The following is a 17,713-nucleotide window of genomic DNA, read 5'->3' as shown; positions in this document are numbered from 1 at the left end:
TATTCTCAGAAGCCTAATTCAGTGGTAATAACTCATAAGCACTAATAATTTACTTGCATATAATGTGATGTGGTGAAGTTAGCTTTGTTCTTCTATCACTCTATCTCATACATGCATGGCCCCCTGATGAGCCCCTGATGAGAACATGAGGCTGTACCTTGTGGTTGCGTCCATGTTTATCAAGGAGGGAGATCACGGACCTGATGTGGCCCTCCTCTATCAGATTCAGAGCCTCTGGACTCTCTATGAGGATACAATGCAACACCTCCAGAATTCCTGGCAGGAGACAGAAACTATCAATAAGTCACCACATAAAGCACATAAACCACCACATAAACTAGGAAATCACTATATAAAAATAAAATGGAAATAACTCACTGAATAAACAGTTCTAGCACTCATAACTCAGGGGCAATGAGGGGAAATGTATTCTGAATGTCACTCAGTATACAAGGGGTGATGAGAGAAGGCATATGCTCTCTCTGTGCTATTCAGAACTTTGGGAATGATAGGGGAAGTAGTATATACTCTGTGTCCCTGAGAGTGAGACGTGATAAGAGAAGCAATGCATACTCTGTTTTATTGAGTATATAAAGAGTGATGGGAAAGCAGTGAATGTTCTATGTCCTTGAGTATGCAAGGAAGAATGGAAAACAGTATGGCCTCAATAGTCAAACCTAAACATTTAGGTAAGTTTGCTGGATAAGACTGCTTTATGACAAGTCTAACTTATCCGGTTAAATTTACCGGATAAGTCTGAATATTGGCACTTATCCAGCTAAGTTAACCAGACAAGTAGCACTGCCCCAATCCACCTATTGCCTGACCCCAACATATCTAGCTATCTACTTAGCTAGATATGTTCAGTGACTGCCACTTAGCTAAGTGGCAACCGCTGAATATAGCCGAATAAGTAGCTACGTATCTGCCTAAGTAGTGCAGAATATTGGCCTTCCCATGTTATGTGCAAATTAGTACACAACAAGTAACTGGAGGAGTGGTATGTGTTCTGTTTTCCAGATCATATAAGCAGTAATGGTAGGAGGCCGTTGAGTGCTCTATGTCACTGAGCATATGAGAGGGGGAGCAGTGTGTATGCTCTGTGACCGTTAGTGTAAGAGGAGTAATACGGGAGCTCTGTGCTATTCAGTATATAAGAAGTGATGCATCCTGGACACATAGCTAAAACCTATTCTGGTCATCATCTTCCAGGATTTCATCCAGCTTCATCTTGAGCATGTTCATAGATGTAGCCAAGTAGACTCTCTCTGCTGGCACATTCCACAGCTCTACTCCTCTCAGAGTAAATAAATACCTTGCTCATCAAATAACAAGATATCCATCTCTCTAGTCTCTGTTAGTAGCTCTGGAGTAACAAATTCCTTTGCAAGACCCATACAAAGAAAAAGAACCAGGGATTCTCAAGTCCAGTCCTCTAGGGTTGCAAACAGGTCTGGTTTTCAGAGTAACCAAAATGTGCACATTAACCTGCTTCTTATACCAAGAATGTGCAAATATATCTGCTGTCATGTGTCTAATGCAGGTGATTCTCAGCCCAGTCCTGACACAGCCAGATCACAATAAATGTGTAGGAGGCAGATTTGCATAAAATGGAGGCAACACATGCAAATCTCTCTCATACATATTCATTGAGGATATACTGAAAACTTTACTAAATGGGTGCGTCCTGAGGACTCAGTTGAGAACCACTGCATAGGCACATGACACATGCAAATAGTCTTAGAAGTATACTTTTGAAACCTGTGAGCAGTAACGTTGATATCAAAGCTAGGGTTTAAATTCAGCCAGATCTGTTTGGAGCAGAGTTCTGGTAAGTATTTTCAAACAAAAGCAGCACCACAAGCAAGGGTTCTCACTTGCAGTTGTACCATAATGCAGGTAAGAGGAATGCACAACTGAAACAGAAGACTTCCAAAGTTGCACCCAAATTTACCCACTACCAAATGCACAGTGACACCCATATCCACACTTGCCTATTTCTAAAGTGACACAGACATGTAGTTCTCCCATTTCTGCTGGGGGTTACTGTTGGATATTAAATGTAGAATATGATGCTGATAACTCTACTACTGCAATAGTATTTACTATAGTCCTTTGAGGGTTGCAAACAGGTCTAGTTTTCAGAATAACCAAAATTTGCAAATAAAACTGATTCTTAAACCACATATGTGTAGCAAAGCTTCATTATGAATACCCTGAAATGAAAACCAGTTTGTGATCCTCAAAAAAGGAAGTCAGTACCCCTGTACTAAAGGAATTGATTAAAAGTTAGATCCCCAAGCAAATTGTAAAAACTAACCAGCAAGCAAAAGGGATGAAGTGGGCTCGAAGTATAAGACCAGGGCAAAGATGTAGGCTGAGACAGAGGCATAGCTGGTGACACAGTGACAAGTAACAGCAGAGATGTAGGGTAGGAGGGAAGCAGATGGCACAGCTAGCATCGCAGTGGTAGGCAAGTGCAGGACAGCTGGTAGCACAGTCGCAGGTGAAGGCAGAGAGGGGCAGATGACACACCTAGTGTTGCAGTGGCAGATGAATGAAAAGATGTATGAAGGTGAAGAGAATGAAGGTGTTTTGAAGTTTGAAAAGCAAGGATGAAGGTTTTCAATGTAACAGATGGTAATACTCCATGTACACCATTCATTTGAGCAACAACGATCCTGGCTGCTGTATCGTCCTCCTGCCTATAGGGTCCTCCAGTAGACCACAACCTGACCTGTGCAGACTTGCCTTGAGGGCACATGAGGCAGCACTGCCATGCCTTAAAAGCCAGCATCACTCATAGCTCCCTGCCTTATCATCGAGTCTCCCTTACTCTCTGCTATGGCTGCCCATGTGCTTACCTTAGCCTTGTCTAGGTTCCTGTTCCTGCTTGTCTGCCTGCCTGTTCATGTGTTCCTGCCACTGTTCCTGATCTTGCCTCCTTTCTGCCTTGTTTTGCCCTGTTCAAACAAATGTTAATGGAATTCACAAGGGAGGGAGTTATACTCGACCTAGTGCTCACTAAACGGAATAGTTTGTTTATTTATTTATTTATTTATTTATTTATTTAACGCTTTTATATACCGACATTCGTTTGCACATCACATCGGTTTACAGTAGAATGGAGAATTATGTAAGGGAAATTACATATTAATAATTTGAGAAACTATGTCTTAAAAATATAAACAACTAAGGAGACTAAGAGGCAAAAGGAGGTAGGAACGTAAGAACGCACAAACAGATAGGAACAAGTAACTTTAAAATCGTAATTGTAGGGGAGGGGAGGCTGAGGAGGGGGATGATCTTTTCAGGAACGGGAATTCGTATAGGGGAGGAGATAGTCATTGTCGAGAGTGTGTGAAGATTATTAGTAGGCTTGCTTAAAGAGCCAAGTTTAAAGTTTTTTTTTTAAGTTTTGGGTGTTAGTTTCAAGCCTTAAGTCAGGGGGCATTGTTTTCCAGATGGTAGGTCCGGCGAGGGAGAGAGCCCGTTCCTAGGTCGAGGATAGGTGGGTGAGTTTAGGCGAGGTTATTGGTAGAGTGACGTTATTGGCAGATGTTGTGGATCTTCGGGGGGTTGGAAGTAGAAGGAGGAGTTGAACCAGTTTATATTTTGGTTATATAGTGTTTTGTGGATGAAGGTGAGATTCTTGAAGTCTATTCTGAGGTGAATGGGGAGCCAGTGAAGATTGTTAATTTCTTTTGGTGTTTGTGAGGATTCTGGCAGTGGCGTTTTGTAGCATTTGCAGGGGTTTTATGGAGGTTGCTAGGAGTTGCAATAGTCTATTTTGGATAGGATGAGGGCCTGCAGGACTGTTCTGAAATCGTTTTGATGAAGAAGGGGCCTTAATTTTTTTAGCATGTGGAGTTTGAAAAAGCATTTATTTTATTTATTTATTTATTTTTATATTCTGCTTTTTGCACTTTTTCATCACTTCAAAGTGGATTACAATCAGGTAGGGATGTGCAGAGCAAAATTTTATGTTCATATTTTTTATGTCCGAAAGGGGGTCCCACTTGCGGCCAATATGGACATAAAAAAAATCCAATGAGTTGGGTATATGTACATATGTGCAAAAAAAAAATTTTAAACCCCCTCACCCTCCTTAATCCCCCCCCCAGACTTACCACAACTCCCTGGTGATCGAGCGAGGAGTGAGGACGTCATTTCTGCAATCCTTGGCGAGAAGCATGTGACGTCGGTGGCACGTCGAGTGACGCGGCGTCACGTGATTCCCGGCTCGTTCGCGCCGGACGGCTCGTTCGGCCCAAAAAGAACTTTTGGCCAGCTTGGGGGGGCCTCCTGACCCCCTCAAGCTGGCCAAAAGTTCTTTTTGGGCCGAACGAGCCGTCCGGCGCGAACTTGCCGGGAATCACGTGACGTCGGCGGCACGTCGCATGCTTCTCGCCAAGGATTGCAGAAATGGCGTCCTCACTCCTCGCTCCATCACCAGGGAGTTGTGGTAAGTCGGTGGGGGGGGGATTAAGGAGGGTGAGGGGGTTTATATTTTTATTTTGGCTCAACAATCGCGATTTCCCACATATCGAACATATCTATGTTCGATATGTGGGAAATCCGATCGTTTATGTCGAATCAATTTTTTAAGTAAAAAAAAAATATGAGTTGCGTTTTACTAATGCGGTCAATCCGAATGCACACCCCTACAATCAGGTACTGTAGTATTTCCCTATCCCCAGAGGGCTTACAATCTAAGGCCCAGATTTATCAAAATGCGGTAAGTATCACAAAAGGGGCATGGTTTATGCAAATATTCAGTTTATCGCAATTTGCACTAATTACCTATGCGAAGAGCTAAGTTAGTGCAAATTGCAATAACATTATCAGACTTTGCGAAGGTGCCAGGCCTGTTGTATTTCCTGCATACGACCTCTGGGGGGATCATGTTTGAGAGTGTGAGAGAGAGAGAGAGAGAGAGAGACTGATTAGCCATCATGGCATCTCCCTAGATAGATATTGGTATCCCTATGGTAGGCCCACCTAGTAACTTGAGGTGAGATTTAGGTATTCGTGTAGGGGGTTAGGGGCCACTTTGACATTCAAAGTGAGACGTACGAACAGAACAGTGATCTCTTCTGAAGATTTGATGGCCTTCGGAATGAGGAAACTCACCCAAAGATGAGATTTGGGCAATGTTCTCTCAACCTAGCTTGATGGACTCTCTCCCTGGGTAACATCAAGCTAGGTGGAGGGAACATTGTACAAATGTTTGCAGACAGGCAAACCCAGCCCACTCCCCGCCCCTAACTCCTCCTATTTTCCGAATTTGCATCGCACCATATGATATGGTGCTATCGCATGCATTAAACACGTTTTCGTATGCGGTGAGGGCCTATCGCATGTGATAAGCCCTTAACGCATGCGAAAATGCCTTAGCACATTTTGATAAATGACCCCCTAAGTTTGTACCTGAGGCAATGGAGGGTAAAGTGACTTGTCAAGGTCACAAAGAGCGATATAGCCCACTGCTCTAACCACTAGGCTACTCCTTCACTCCCTTTTTGTTTTAGGTTAAACTCGTTGTCTAATGTGACGCTTAGGTTTCTAACTTCTTTTGTAAGTGGGGATTTTATTTGGGGGGGAGGCTACGGGAGGGAATGATTTATTGGATTTATGGCTTATTATTAGGAGTTCCGTTTTGTTGGTATTTAGTGCTAGGTTCATGTGATTGAGGAGTTGCTTGATGGTGGTGAGGTGGCTGTCCCAGAGCTGAAGGGCTTTGGTGATGGATTCAGGGATGGGGATGAGGATGGGGATGGGGATGTCTCTAATGTCTGGGTGGATGCCCACCTGAGCACCAATTATCATCAAACGGTATGGTTTGATATTTCAAATAGGATACAGAGAGGTCACACAAAGAGTTTTGAATTTAAAAAATAGGGACTTTATAGAAATGAGGACAAACCTGGAGGTAGAACTAGAAGACTGGGAGAAAATAAGAGGTGGGCCAAACTAAAAGGAGCAATTACAAAGGCATCAAATCTATATGTGAGAAAAGTAAACAAAAGTAAAAGAAATAAGAAACCAATTTGGTTCTCAAAGGACATGGCTGACAAAATAAAGGCAAAAAAAGCAGTATTCAAGAAATATAAAGGATCTGAAACTAAGGAAGACAAAGAAAGAAATTAAGAAAGCAAAAAATCAGGCAGAAGAAAGGATTGTCAAAGAGGTAAAGCGAGGTGAGAAAAATCTTTCAGATATATCAGAGAACGGAGAAAGGTTCAAAGTGGTATAGTGAAACTGAAAGGTGACAAAGATCAATGTGTGGAGAGAGCCAAAGAAATGGCCTAAATATTAAACAAATACTTCAGTTTGGTGTTCTCTAAAAAAGACCCTGGGGAAGGACCGTTGCTAGTTGACAAGACTGTGGATGGGGTTGGAATAGACAATATTCTGTTTAAAAAAGAGAATGTATGGGAAAAGCTAAGAAAACTGAAAGTGGACAAGGCCATGGGGCCAGATGAGATACATCCCAGGATACTGGGAAAGCTCAGAGATGTGCTGGCGGGTCCGCTGCAGGACCTGTTCAATAGATCCCTGGTAACAGGAGTGGTTCTGCATGATTGGAGAAGAGTGGTGGTGATCCTGCTTCACAAGAGTGGGAACAGAGAGGAGGCTGGAAACTACAGGCCTATTAGCCTCACCTTGGTGGTTGAAAAATTAATGGAGACTCTGCTGATGGAAAGGATAGTGAACTATCTACAATCCAGTGGGTTCCTCAACCCAAGGTAGAATGGATTCACCAAGGGAAGATCTTGTCAGAGAACTCTGATTTTTTTGATTTGGTGATTTATTTGGATTTTAGTAAAGCTTTTGATACGATCCAACATAGGAGACTCATGAAAAAAATGAGAAGCCTAGGAGTGGGTGCCAAGGTAGTAGCATGGATTGCAAACTGGTTGACTGACAGGAGACAGCATGTAATGGTAAATGGAACCTATTCTGAAGAAAGAACTGTGTTAAGTTGCTATAGTTAGTGAGGTTTGGGTGGACCCTTGGACACTGTGGTGGCTGACCACCCCCACGGGGGGAAGTCCCGTGAGGGGCCACAGGTCAAGCTCAGCTCTGGACACACAAACACAGATAGTTCTTTATTTAGACATTTTGAGAAGCCACCAGAGGTGGCAGTAGTGAGTAGAAGATGTAGCCCGGCTGGGCTGGTATTCCCCAGGGCGCTGGAACAGCGGTTCCTCCAGTAGCAGTGCTATAGTGGAGAGAACTGAGAAAGTGAGCACAATAGAACATTCACAGAGTCCCAATATGGAGAAGCCCCAAGATAGGGAGAGCTGGCCCTCGAGGAGCAAGTCCCAGATCCCTGGAGGTAGAGAGACTTGTTGGCAAAGTACTCACACAGCGGTTCCACGTAGGAGATGGCACTGACACTGGAACGGGGACAGGCCCTCGAGGAGTGAGTACCTGGTTCCAGGGAGACAGCTCTGAGGAGTATATGATAGTAGTACTCACTGATGGTGTCTGTAGTGAATTCTTCCAAGTAGAAGAGGAGATAGATGCAGGCAGCGGGTCAGGGAACATGGGCCCTCAAGGAGCAAGTACAGGTTACCTGATAGCGACCTGAAAGAAACTAAGAGGCCCCTGAGGAGCGGGTACCCCGTTAGCTTAAAGAGTCCAATGGAAGTTGGAAGGCAGAGTAGCTGGGTACGGAGAGCAAATCCCATCCGTAAGAACACCCTTGCTAACTCAATGGCTAGCAATAAACTGTAGGCTTAAATATCTGAGCAGCGTGACATCATCACAGGGGCATGCCCTTGAGGAACGCGCCAATGAGGAAATAAGAATGAGGGCTGCGTGGCACGCACGCCCTAAGGTACCTGAAGAGCATGGCGGGAGGCAGCGCCCAAGCCGGTCCGGGGATGCCGGAGAGGATGGCAGGCGGACGTCGCGGCAGCCAGGCGTCCATGAAGAGCAGGAGGAGTTGCAAAAAAGGAAAGGTAGGCGGAGTGAAGCCGTCGGGAAGTGACGGTTGCAACATAAGTGGAGTGCCACAGAGATCAGTGTTGGGGCTGGTTCTGTTCAATATCTTTGAAAGCAACATTGTGTTATGATTCCTGCCCGTGGAGCTTCTCTCCGCAAGCAGGCCTCTCACCTTCACCGTGCTGCCGGGACCCACCTCTTGCAGCATGAACCGCCGACTGTCTTTGCGGCTTAGTGCCACTGCCAGGACACCTCACGAGGTGGGGAAGCCCCGCTGGGGTTTTCTTCTGCGCGGCCTAGTGCCACTTTTGCCGCTGCCGCCCCCATCTTCATGTGGCCTGGAGGCTGCATCCATCAGCTCCTCTTGTTGCAGGGAGCCGCCGCTGGGGTCCTTCCTGAGCGGCAGCGGAAGGCCGCTACTGCTCTGATGTCATCCCATGGCCTGGAGGCTGCCCCAAAGCCTGCCTGTCCGTCTGCGTCGATGTGCAGGAGAGCGCTGCTGTCCGTGGTGCTGCTTCTGCTTCCTGCCTGCCTCTAGGCTCCGGCGCGCACCTCTTCACTGCATTTAAAGGGCCCACGGCCGGATATGCCCTGGGCTCCACCTGATGACTACTTCCTGCTTCAGCCCTAAAAAACGGCCCTGCCTGCCTACATCCAGCGCCTTTAGATCGAGTCTCACAGTCGTCTGTGTCCTTTCTTCAATCTAGATCCTTCGTGGTCTTCTACTGCTTTGACGGCTTCGTCTTCATGTTCCTGATGTCCTTTGTCCGTGCCTCCAGATGTCTTCATGATCCTGATGTCCTTCGTCCGTGCCTCCAGATGTCTCCGTGTTCCTGATGTCCTTCGTCCATACCTCCTGATGTCCGATGTTCCTTCCTGATGCCTTTGTCTTCGCCTCTGCCTCCAGTTCCTTGGTTCCTGGATTTCCACTTTCCTGGCATGCCATTGACGTGGTCCATGACCAGCCCACAGGTGGGCTGTGTAGGGTGCCTCATGGCACATTGCCATCTTCATCTCCACAGTGCAAGCCTCCAGAAGACTTCTGCTTGTATCCTAAGTCTTGAACCCCGAGTTGGTTGAGTATCCTGTATCTTGAATCCTGAGCTTGTATCTTGTCCCTGTCTTTGGAGTCCCTTGAATTTGTGGCCGTCTATGTCTAAGACTCTGTTTGAACCTGCTCCGCTTCAGCATGGTCCGCGACCAGCCTCAGGCGGCTGTGTAGGGCGCACCCCGGTGCTGGCCTCTTTGCCATGTTCCAGTCATCTACTCCACACCTCATCTAGAGCCTGCTTCGAGCCCAGCATGGTCCACGACCAGCCCTGCGGGTGGGCTGTTTAGGGCGCGCTGCATCGCAGCCTCAACCCAGTACTTGATCTTGCTCCTGTATACTTTTGTCTGCAGTACCTTGCTCCTGAACCTTCGTCCAAGAGTCTTCGCCTATGTCTTCATCCAAGAGTCTTCCCCTATGTCTTTGTCCAAGAGTCTTCCATGTTCCAAAGACCTCTGTCTGCTCTTGTCCTCTGTCCGGCCAACCGCCTATTGCCGTTACCCAGCGGCAGGTCTGAAAGGGCTTGGAACGGTCGGAGGACTGTTCATTGACCAACATTGCGTTGCTGGTATTCTTGGGGTGTGCAGGTCTGTTAGAGGGTCAGACCTTCAGTCTCCTTGTCTTCGCTCCAGCCTTCTTCTGTTTCTTGTTTGCCCATGCTTCCATTGGCTCACCTCTCGCAGTGCTCTCGGGGCTCCTCCCTGAGTGGCGTGGCGTTCTAAAGGCTCACACATTGTGGAAGGGAGAGAAAGTAAAGTTTGTTTATTTGTGGATGATACTAAAATCTGCAACAGTACTGCATTCAGTACTGGTGCCCGTATCTCAAAAAACAGGATAGAGTGACCAAATTGGTGATGGGTCAGCATCACCAATTTGGTCACTCATATCCTTCAACTTCAGGAGAAGTTGAAGGATATGAATATGTATACCGTGGAGGAGAGGGGGTGCAGGGGAGATTGATACAGACCTTCAGATACCTGAAATGATGCACAAACGTCAAACATTTTCTATTGGAAAGAAATCAATAGAACTAGAGTTCATAAATGAAACTCCAGGGAGGAAGACTCAGAACCAATGTCAGGAAATATTTCTTCATGGAGAGGGTGGTGAATGTCTACAATGCCCTTCTGGAGGAGGAGGTGAAGACAAAAACAGTGAAGAAATTTAAAGGGGCATGGGATAAACACTATGGATCCCTAAAGGCTAGAGAACGGAATTAAAGGAAAGAGTGCATGGGGATAACTGGGGGTAATTTGCTGGTATGGCAGTTGCGACCCTTAACAAATAACAGTATCAAGGCTTAATGCAACGCCTTCATTGTTCTCTGCTTCAATGGCAGTGGAAAAAGGGGAATTGGATTCAGACAGCAACCGACAAGGGCCCCTATTTTTATGGTTTGGGGAACCAAACCGCTCCGTGAATGCTACTGAGGCATTCACAGAGCGGGATGCCAGTGGCCAGTAGTTGGTGTTCCACTTTCATGCAACAAAACACTGCACGGAGCGGCAGTAGCCACAGAGGCATTCACGGAGCGGGATGCCAGTGGCCAGTGGTTGGTGTACCACCTTCACGGAGCGGAAGGATGGAGGGCTGCCATCTCAAAAAACAAAAAAAAAAACCAAACAAGCAAACAAAACAGGGGTGGGTAAGGGGCAGGGGTGTGGCCTGCTGGTTGCGGCGGTTGCTACCCCTGATTGAGCTGAATGTTCACTAGGATGGCGCTGCTCTCTGCATTGGTGGAGGGGTGGAAGGGAATTGGGGCCGGAGGGTGCTGGAAGCCAATAGAGACGGGTGGGAGGGAGAAAAAGGGGGAAAAAAATGGATAAACTGCGTAGCTTGCTGGGCAGACTGGATGGGCCGTTGGTCTTCTTCTGCCGTCACTTCTATGTTTCTATGTTTCTAAATAAACATGGGGGTAACTTGCTGATGTGGCTTTTACTATCCTTAATCATTAAACCAGATACTTTTGATGCAGCTCCATCATTACTCTCTGCTTCCACGGCAGGGGTTAGAAAAAATTGGATTCAGACAGCATCTGAGGGCCCTGACATTTACGGTCTGGGAAACTGATAAGCATGAGGGTAACCTGCACAGTGCAGCAGATACTGGTAAGGGCTTGCTGGACAGACTGGGTTGATCATTTGATCCTTTTCTGCCATCATTTCTGTTTCTATGATTCTGTCTTCTTGTCTACCCTGGTTCCTACCTGCTCTGATTTTCCTTTCCCTTGGACTGACTTGTTACTGACCTAGCCTGGCCCTCTGAGGTTGATTTGCTTGCTGCCTGCCTGCCTGCCCTGTCCTGCTTGTATCCTCATCTCTACATGTACTCTGCCAACCCTGACCTTAGCCTGCCTTGCCTATGTTCTGCTTGTTTAGCCTTGTTCTTGTCTTTGGCCTTCTGGTGTCTATCTACTTGCTGTTTGTCCTTTTGATGCACTCATTTTGTCTCTTGTGGACACCCTTCTGTACCCTGCAGCCAGTGTGGTCTTTGTAATGTAGTCCCAAGTGCACCTCCAGCTAAGTCCTATTAGTCACCAGAGCCTGAGGGCTCAACCCAAGGAGGAGGTGGCAGGTCAGGCAAAAGACCCTGTACCACTCTGTCCTTGATTCCTTTGCTGCTCCTGTCAGTGAATTCCCTACAATTGGCCTGTGCAGTCATGACACATGATGAGGCCAGGTGGAGTGGCTTCAGGAATCCTTTCAATCCTTTCAGGAATCCTTTCAAGTCTGGTGAGTCAGGAGTAATTGCTTTTGACCTAATAATGAATTCAGCTAAGAATCCCCTGGCTTCTGAATCTTTTAAAACTTGCTTTCCTTGCCTAGTCCCTGAAATTTAATTTTGCTGGGTGTGTGATGGCTTGAGTTTTTCTGAGGGTTGTGTGCAGTGTTAGTTTTTCCCTGTAACTTCACTCCCAGCACCAAAGAAGATAGCTTCTACCATTGGCCCCTCCTTGGGAAAATCAGTTCCAGCCTCAGCCAAGCCTATTTCAGCCTTAACCTGGGGAGTCTTACCTTCAGTTTCTGTGATTCCAACACAGCTGTTATCAATTCACTTCCTGTGACTCTAAGTCAATCAGTCGGTTCTTGCTCACAACCTCAGACTCCAGGGCAGCCAGCTGTTTCAACTCATGCCTTAATGAGACCTGTAGTAGCACTAGCATAGATAGCTTATGTTTTTTTCACAGCCTCCTTATCTGACTCTGCCCTGGTTAAACCTGTCTCAATCTCATCTTCTACCTCCGTTCCAGTTTTAGTAAAGTTTGCTTTAGTCTTCAAGAAACCAGCACTTGCCAATCTTGAGCCTGTTCCAGAAGCCAGCTCCAGTCCTGCTTCCTTGCCTGTGCTCCAGCCAGCTGGCTCCAATCCTGCTTCCATATCTGTGTTCCAGCCATCCAGCTCCGGTGCCTTTGTCCCAGCCAGCAAAAGCTGATCCTAGTGCTGAGGTTAATATCATTTCAGAACCTGTCTCTGTACCTGCTACGCTGAATCTAGTTCCAGATTCCAGGCTGGGCCTTGCTTTAGGCTCTTCTACAGATGAATCTGTTCCTGTGGAGGCTCTGGTATCCACATTCCAAAACCGTGACTGTCGCTCAAATGATAGTAAGACAATGCTCCAAGCCATATGTTTAATCCAGACTGTTTCAAAAATTCGGATCCAGGCTGCTCCCACAGCACATCCAAGACTCCAGTCCAAGCTGCTCTCACAGCACTTTCCAAGAATTCAGTCTAGGTTGCTTCTGCACCACATCCAAAGACTCTAGCAGGTTCAAAGACTTCAGTCCAGGCTGCTCCCACAGCAGTTTAAAAAATTCCAGTCCAGGCTGCTCCCACAGCATGTCCAAAGACTCTGGTCCAGACTTAGCATTTTCAGAGATTCAGTCCCAGGTTGTGCCCACAGCAGATTCAAAGATTCTAACCCAAGCAGTGCTCACAACAGACTCAAATACAGTATACTGAGGATGGTTCAAGGTATAAAGCATCTACCCAGTAGCAAAATCACCAGAAGGGAGAATACAAATATCCCTGACCCTGAGAAGGAAGGTGCTGAAGGGAAAACATACTAAGGTTTCCCTAAGCAGGGGTAATGAAAGTGGACCCTTGTGGCTGGGGTGAGGTTGGCACAACCTAGGCAGCGAACCCCCTAGGTCCACAATGACAGCTGGCAGATGTACCTTGGGGCAAGGCTGGTCAGAAGCTTTACCTTTACCAGCCCCTTTTCCCATAGATTGAATCCTTGGGCTCCACGGGCTGCCAGGACTTAGGCGAGAGACTCTCAGGGTAATGGGTGATAGTGAGTCCAAGGGCCAAGCAAAGGTCAGAAGTGGGTGGCAGGCAAGGGTCAGATCCAGGAAGTCAGTTCAAGAAGAAGCAGGATCAAGGCAAGAAGAACTGACAAGGCAGGGTAGGCTGGACGACACAAGCCAAGTGTAAGGAATCAGGTAGGCGAGAATAAGGTAAAAGTAAAATAATATGTTTATTGATATACAATCATAATAATTCTAAGTATTAAAGGTATACACTTCTAAGCACTAAAATATACAATTCTAAACATATACAGTTCTAAGAACTAAAGTATACAGTTCTAAGCACTAAAATATACAGTTCTAAGTATACAGTTCTAAGCATGTACAGTTCTTAAGCATTATTGCTAAGCATATTCATCTGTATCCGTGCACAATATTTCGGCCAATACTCAATAGAGATGTGCAATTGTTTATCACGAATTAGGCAATTACAAAGAAATTGCCTAATTCGTCCTGGTTCGGGGGCCCCGAAACCCGAAAAGGATTTTCACCGAACTTCGGGGAAAATCCATTTTTCGGGTTTGTATGGGGAGAGAGGCACTTTTTTTTTTTTAAATTAAAAACCACCCCAAACATTAACTATAATAACACACCCCCCCATCCTGATCCCTCCCCAAGATTTACCAACATCCCTGGTGGTCCAGCGGGGTCCTGGGTGCCATTTGTCCCTCCGTGGCGTGCCCAGTGTGCTAGTGCTAGCCACACTCAAAATGGTGCCGAATAGCCTCTGAACTACTATGTCACAGGGGCTACCGGCGCCATTGGTCAGCCCCTGTCACATGGTAGGAGAACCGACCAATGGCGCCGAAAGCCCCTGTGACATAGTATGGGCAAAGGCTATCGGCGCCATTTTGATTATTGGCAGCCGACGACGACATCGCTCCAGGACCTCCGCTGGACCCCCAGGGATTATTGGCAAGCTTTTTGGCCAGCTTGGGGGGGCCTCCTGACCCCCCCCCAAGGCTTGCCAATAATCCCTGGGGGTCCAGCGGGGGTCCTGAAGCGATGTCGTCGTCGGCTGCCAATAATCAAAATGGCGCCGATAGCCTTTGCCCATACTATGTCACAGGGGCTTTCGGCGCCATTGGTCGGTTCTCCTACCATGTGACAGGGGCTGACCAATGGCGCCGGTAGCCCCTGTGACATAGTAGTTCAGAGGCTATTCGGCACCATTTTGAGTGTGGCTAGCACTAGCACACTGGGCACGGCACGGAGGGACAAATGGCACCCGGGACCCCGCTGGACCACCAGGGATGTTGGTAAGTCTTGGGGAGGGATCGGGATGGGGGGGGTGTATGTAATGTATTAAAATTAATTTAAATGCGTGGGGTGGGGTTTTTTTAGCTTTGTTTTCCCGCGTCGTTTTTTGGCCCGGTTTCGGTTTTCACCGTTTAGTTTTGTTTTTTTTTCAAAAAAACTAAACGATAAAAACCGAACTTTACCACGAAGTATCCGAGTCAAAAAACGACCTGGTAGCAAAACACGAAGCACATCTCTAATACTCAAACACCCTTTTCATCAGCCTGCCTCAGAGAGAGAGCCCACCACAGGCAAAAGGGACCCAGTCACTTCGTACGTCTACAAAGTGACACGCAGCACTTTGCATGCCAGCAAAGTGAAAGTATGTTTCTCGCTCTCCCCGTTTTGCAGCCATAGCTGTTCGTCCTTTATAGCCCAATGTCAACAAGTGTGCGTGCAGGGCAGGATTACTCACTATCCCTGTCAGCAGTTCCAGTCTAAACAATACTCAAGGATAGATAGTCAGGTCATCTCTACTCCAGGCCGAATGTCAGTGCTGCAGCTGATTCTGCAGTTTCCCTTACACCAAGGTAGGGAAGGCTAGACCAGACAAGGCAAGGCAGGGCAAGCTGGACGAGATGAGGAAAGGCAGGGCAGGCTGCAGAGACGAGGCAGGCAAGGCAAGGATGAGACAAATGCTGACTCAGCACATACTGCTATGCAGGAGACCCATTGCTGAGGCAAAAAGCTGTAGTCCAGGGCAGCTTTATATAGGCCGATCCGAGTGATGTAATCTAAAGGTGCCACGGGGCTTTCCCCACTGCGGCCCATTTAAGGAAAGATGTGCATTGTGCGCGCATGCCTAATGTGGATCGGGGAGAGCGTGTCTCAGCGGCAGCCCTTGCCGCTTGGTGGCAGTTAGCAGTTGGCGGAATCCATGCTGCAAAGAGGTGCTGGCAGCATTTGGGGTTAGTGAGGTGGTTCGCAGGGCCATCCCACAAGCTGTCAAACTTAACAGTAGGCCTTAATTAATGCACTTAAATTTAGGATGGGAGTAAGTTCTCAACTTTTACAAGGTCAGCAGCCTATATGCGACCAGATCTCCTCGCCACCCTTGATGTTAGTTGTTCAATATGGCAGGTGACACAATGAATCTAGTAAATCATTTCTTAGAGAGCAATTGGAAAGAGTATTGAAAGGGGATTCTCAGCTTTTAATAACATAAGTACATTAGATATTCTAGTTTCCGTTAAAAACTATCATTCCCCTGAACACCAGAGGTAACACAGCAGTGATATTGGGATATGTGCAATGAAGCCCCTAATACAGTGAGCCCTCTACTTTCCACACAAACATAAGTAACAGTTACTGATGGGTGGATAGATGAAAAAGGGGCCCTCCTTCACTATAGTTCTCCACTGGCAAAATAGCAAGCAACTGGTGACTATGTAACACTATGTCACCACTGACACAATGGAGTCAGCGGTATTAGGAATGAAATTGATGGTGGTCAAACTGTCCCTACTATTCTGATTCCCAGCTCCATATAGAAGACTGATAACAAGCTGCTCTGATTCCATCGTTGACTGAGGGTTGTGCCATCACTGGGCATAACCTAAACAAGAGAACAGATAGTATAACCCCAGGAAGCTTGCCAGTAACAGGGAATCCAAGTCACAAGTTATCATAGAAGGGATCCTTTGGAGGCCTTTTCCCTCCTCATGCAGCAAGTAGAATAGGGCTCCAATTCCTAACTCTACTCTGCCGGTACCCACCCCAACTGGGTAGTCGAACCAGGAATGAGTAGGAATTCCCTCATGTATATAGGGGGCTTTCCCCAGAGACATCCTGGAGCACTTGATGCCCCTTGTCACTAATCAACACACAGCATATGACACTGACTCACAGTGGTGCAGCAGCAGCGCTCAACATCTACACAGTGTCTGCATCAAGTTGCATCAATGCAGCAGTGCTCGACCTTGCAGGTACACTGATTCAGCATCGGCAATATCGCCTATGCCCCACTCCTTGATGTGTTGTATTACCCACACAATGGTGGGAACCATTGATTCCATCTGAGCCCATGGCATTACTCTGTGATGGTGCCAAAGCACCCATTGCCCATTGTGTATTGTAGATGCATGGAACAGCCCCCAGTGGAGGTGAATTCAAGAAAGAATGTCATAAACACAGGGGATCTCTGAAGGAGTAATAGGAATTGTAAAGCTAAATTAGTTGGGTGGCCAGGCAGATTAGATAGGCCATACATTTTTTTCTGCAGTCTGTTTCTGTGATTCTATCCTGGTCTACCATTAAGATCACCAATGCTGCCAGCCTGGATTGAAAATGTGCCACAGTCACCACCATTGCTAGCGCAAGGATGGAGGAGCTGGCTGAAGGCACTCCCCCCATATTCCTCTTCCTGATGGCTCTGGTTTTTGCTGTAATATTACGATTATTAGTAATACAAATGCAAGGTCCCAAGCTCACTTTCCCAGGGCAGTGGGTACAGCAGAAGATAGATACAAAAGCAGGTATTTGAGTAATAAGAATATTTTATATAAGCTTATTTCAAGACTGAATTTCAAAGAATTGTGCAGCTACCATACAAAGAGAGAGAGGGAAGGAAGAAAGTGTGATGAGAGAAGATGTATGTGTGAACTTTCATATGAAAAATGAGGGAAATATCATTATTGTGGGCTTGCTTAGCATGATTAGGCCCAAAGATGTTTTGGATAATGCTGGATATACCCTTACATCTCAGACTTAGTGGTTCCAGCATTTTTTTTTATGTTTCAAAGAGATGATTAATCTCCTTCAAGCCTGGGAGTCACACCTACATGTGAGAAGCCAAAGCTACTGTATATATTTCAGAGGCAATAGCAAATGAGCAATAAAACTTACTGATATAACAAAGGAACCATCAAGGATTTAAGCAGAGAGCCTCAGCCATTCATACACACATCTTTCATCACATCTTACCTCCTTCTCTTTCTCTCTCTCTTTCTGTATGGCAGCTGCACAATTCTTTGTAATACAGACTTGTAATATCTTGCATAAAATATTCTTATTATATGAATATCTGCCTTTTTGTGTATTTTGTGCTATATCTACTGCCCCGAGAAAGTGAACTTGGGACCTTGTATTTATATTACTAATAATATACC

The 17,713-nt window shown here is 46.4% G+C and overlaps 1 protein-coding gene across 1 annotated transcript in view; it reads right to left on the bottom strand.

The window, feature by feature from the left end:
* Positions 1-17,713, bottom strand: part of RYR3 (ryanodine receptor 3) — a 1,291,138-nt gene that overhangs the window by 1,072,423 nt on the left and 201,002 nt on the right. The window contains 1 exon segment of the mRNA XM_029600192.1: positions 158-276. Within this exon segment, the coding sequence (XP_029456052.1) occupies positions 158-276 (119 nt within the window).

The sequence above is a fragment of the Rhinatrema bivittatum genome, chromosome 4 (genome assembly GCF_901001135.1).
Source record: "Rhinatrema bivittatum chromosome 4, aRhiBiv1.1, whole genome shotgun sequence".
In the NCBI taxonomy this organism is placed as follows: Eukaryota; Metazoa; Chordata; class Amphibia; order Gymnophiona; family Rhinatrematidae; genus Rhinatrema; species Rhinatrema bivittatum.
Note: the sequence above shows the minus strand (reverse complement) of the source record. Positions and strands in the feature narration are given on the sequence as shown.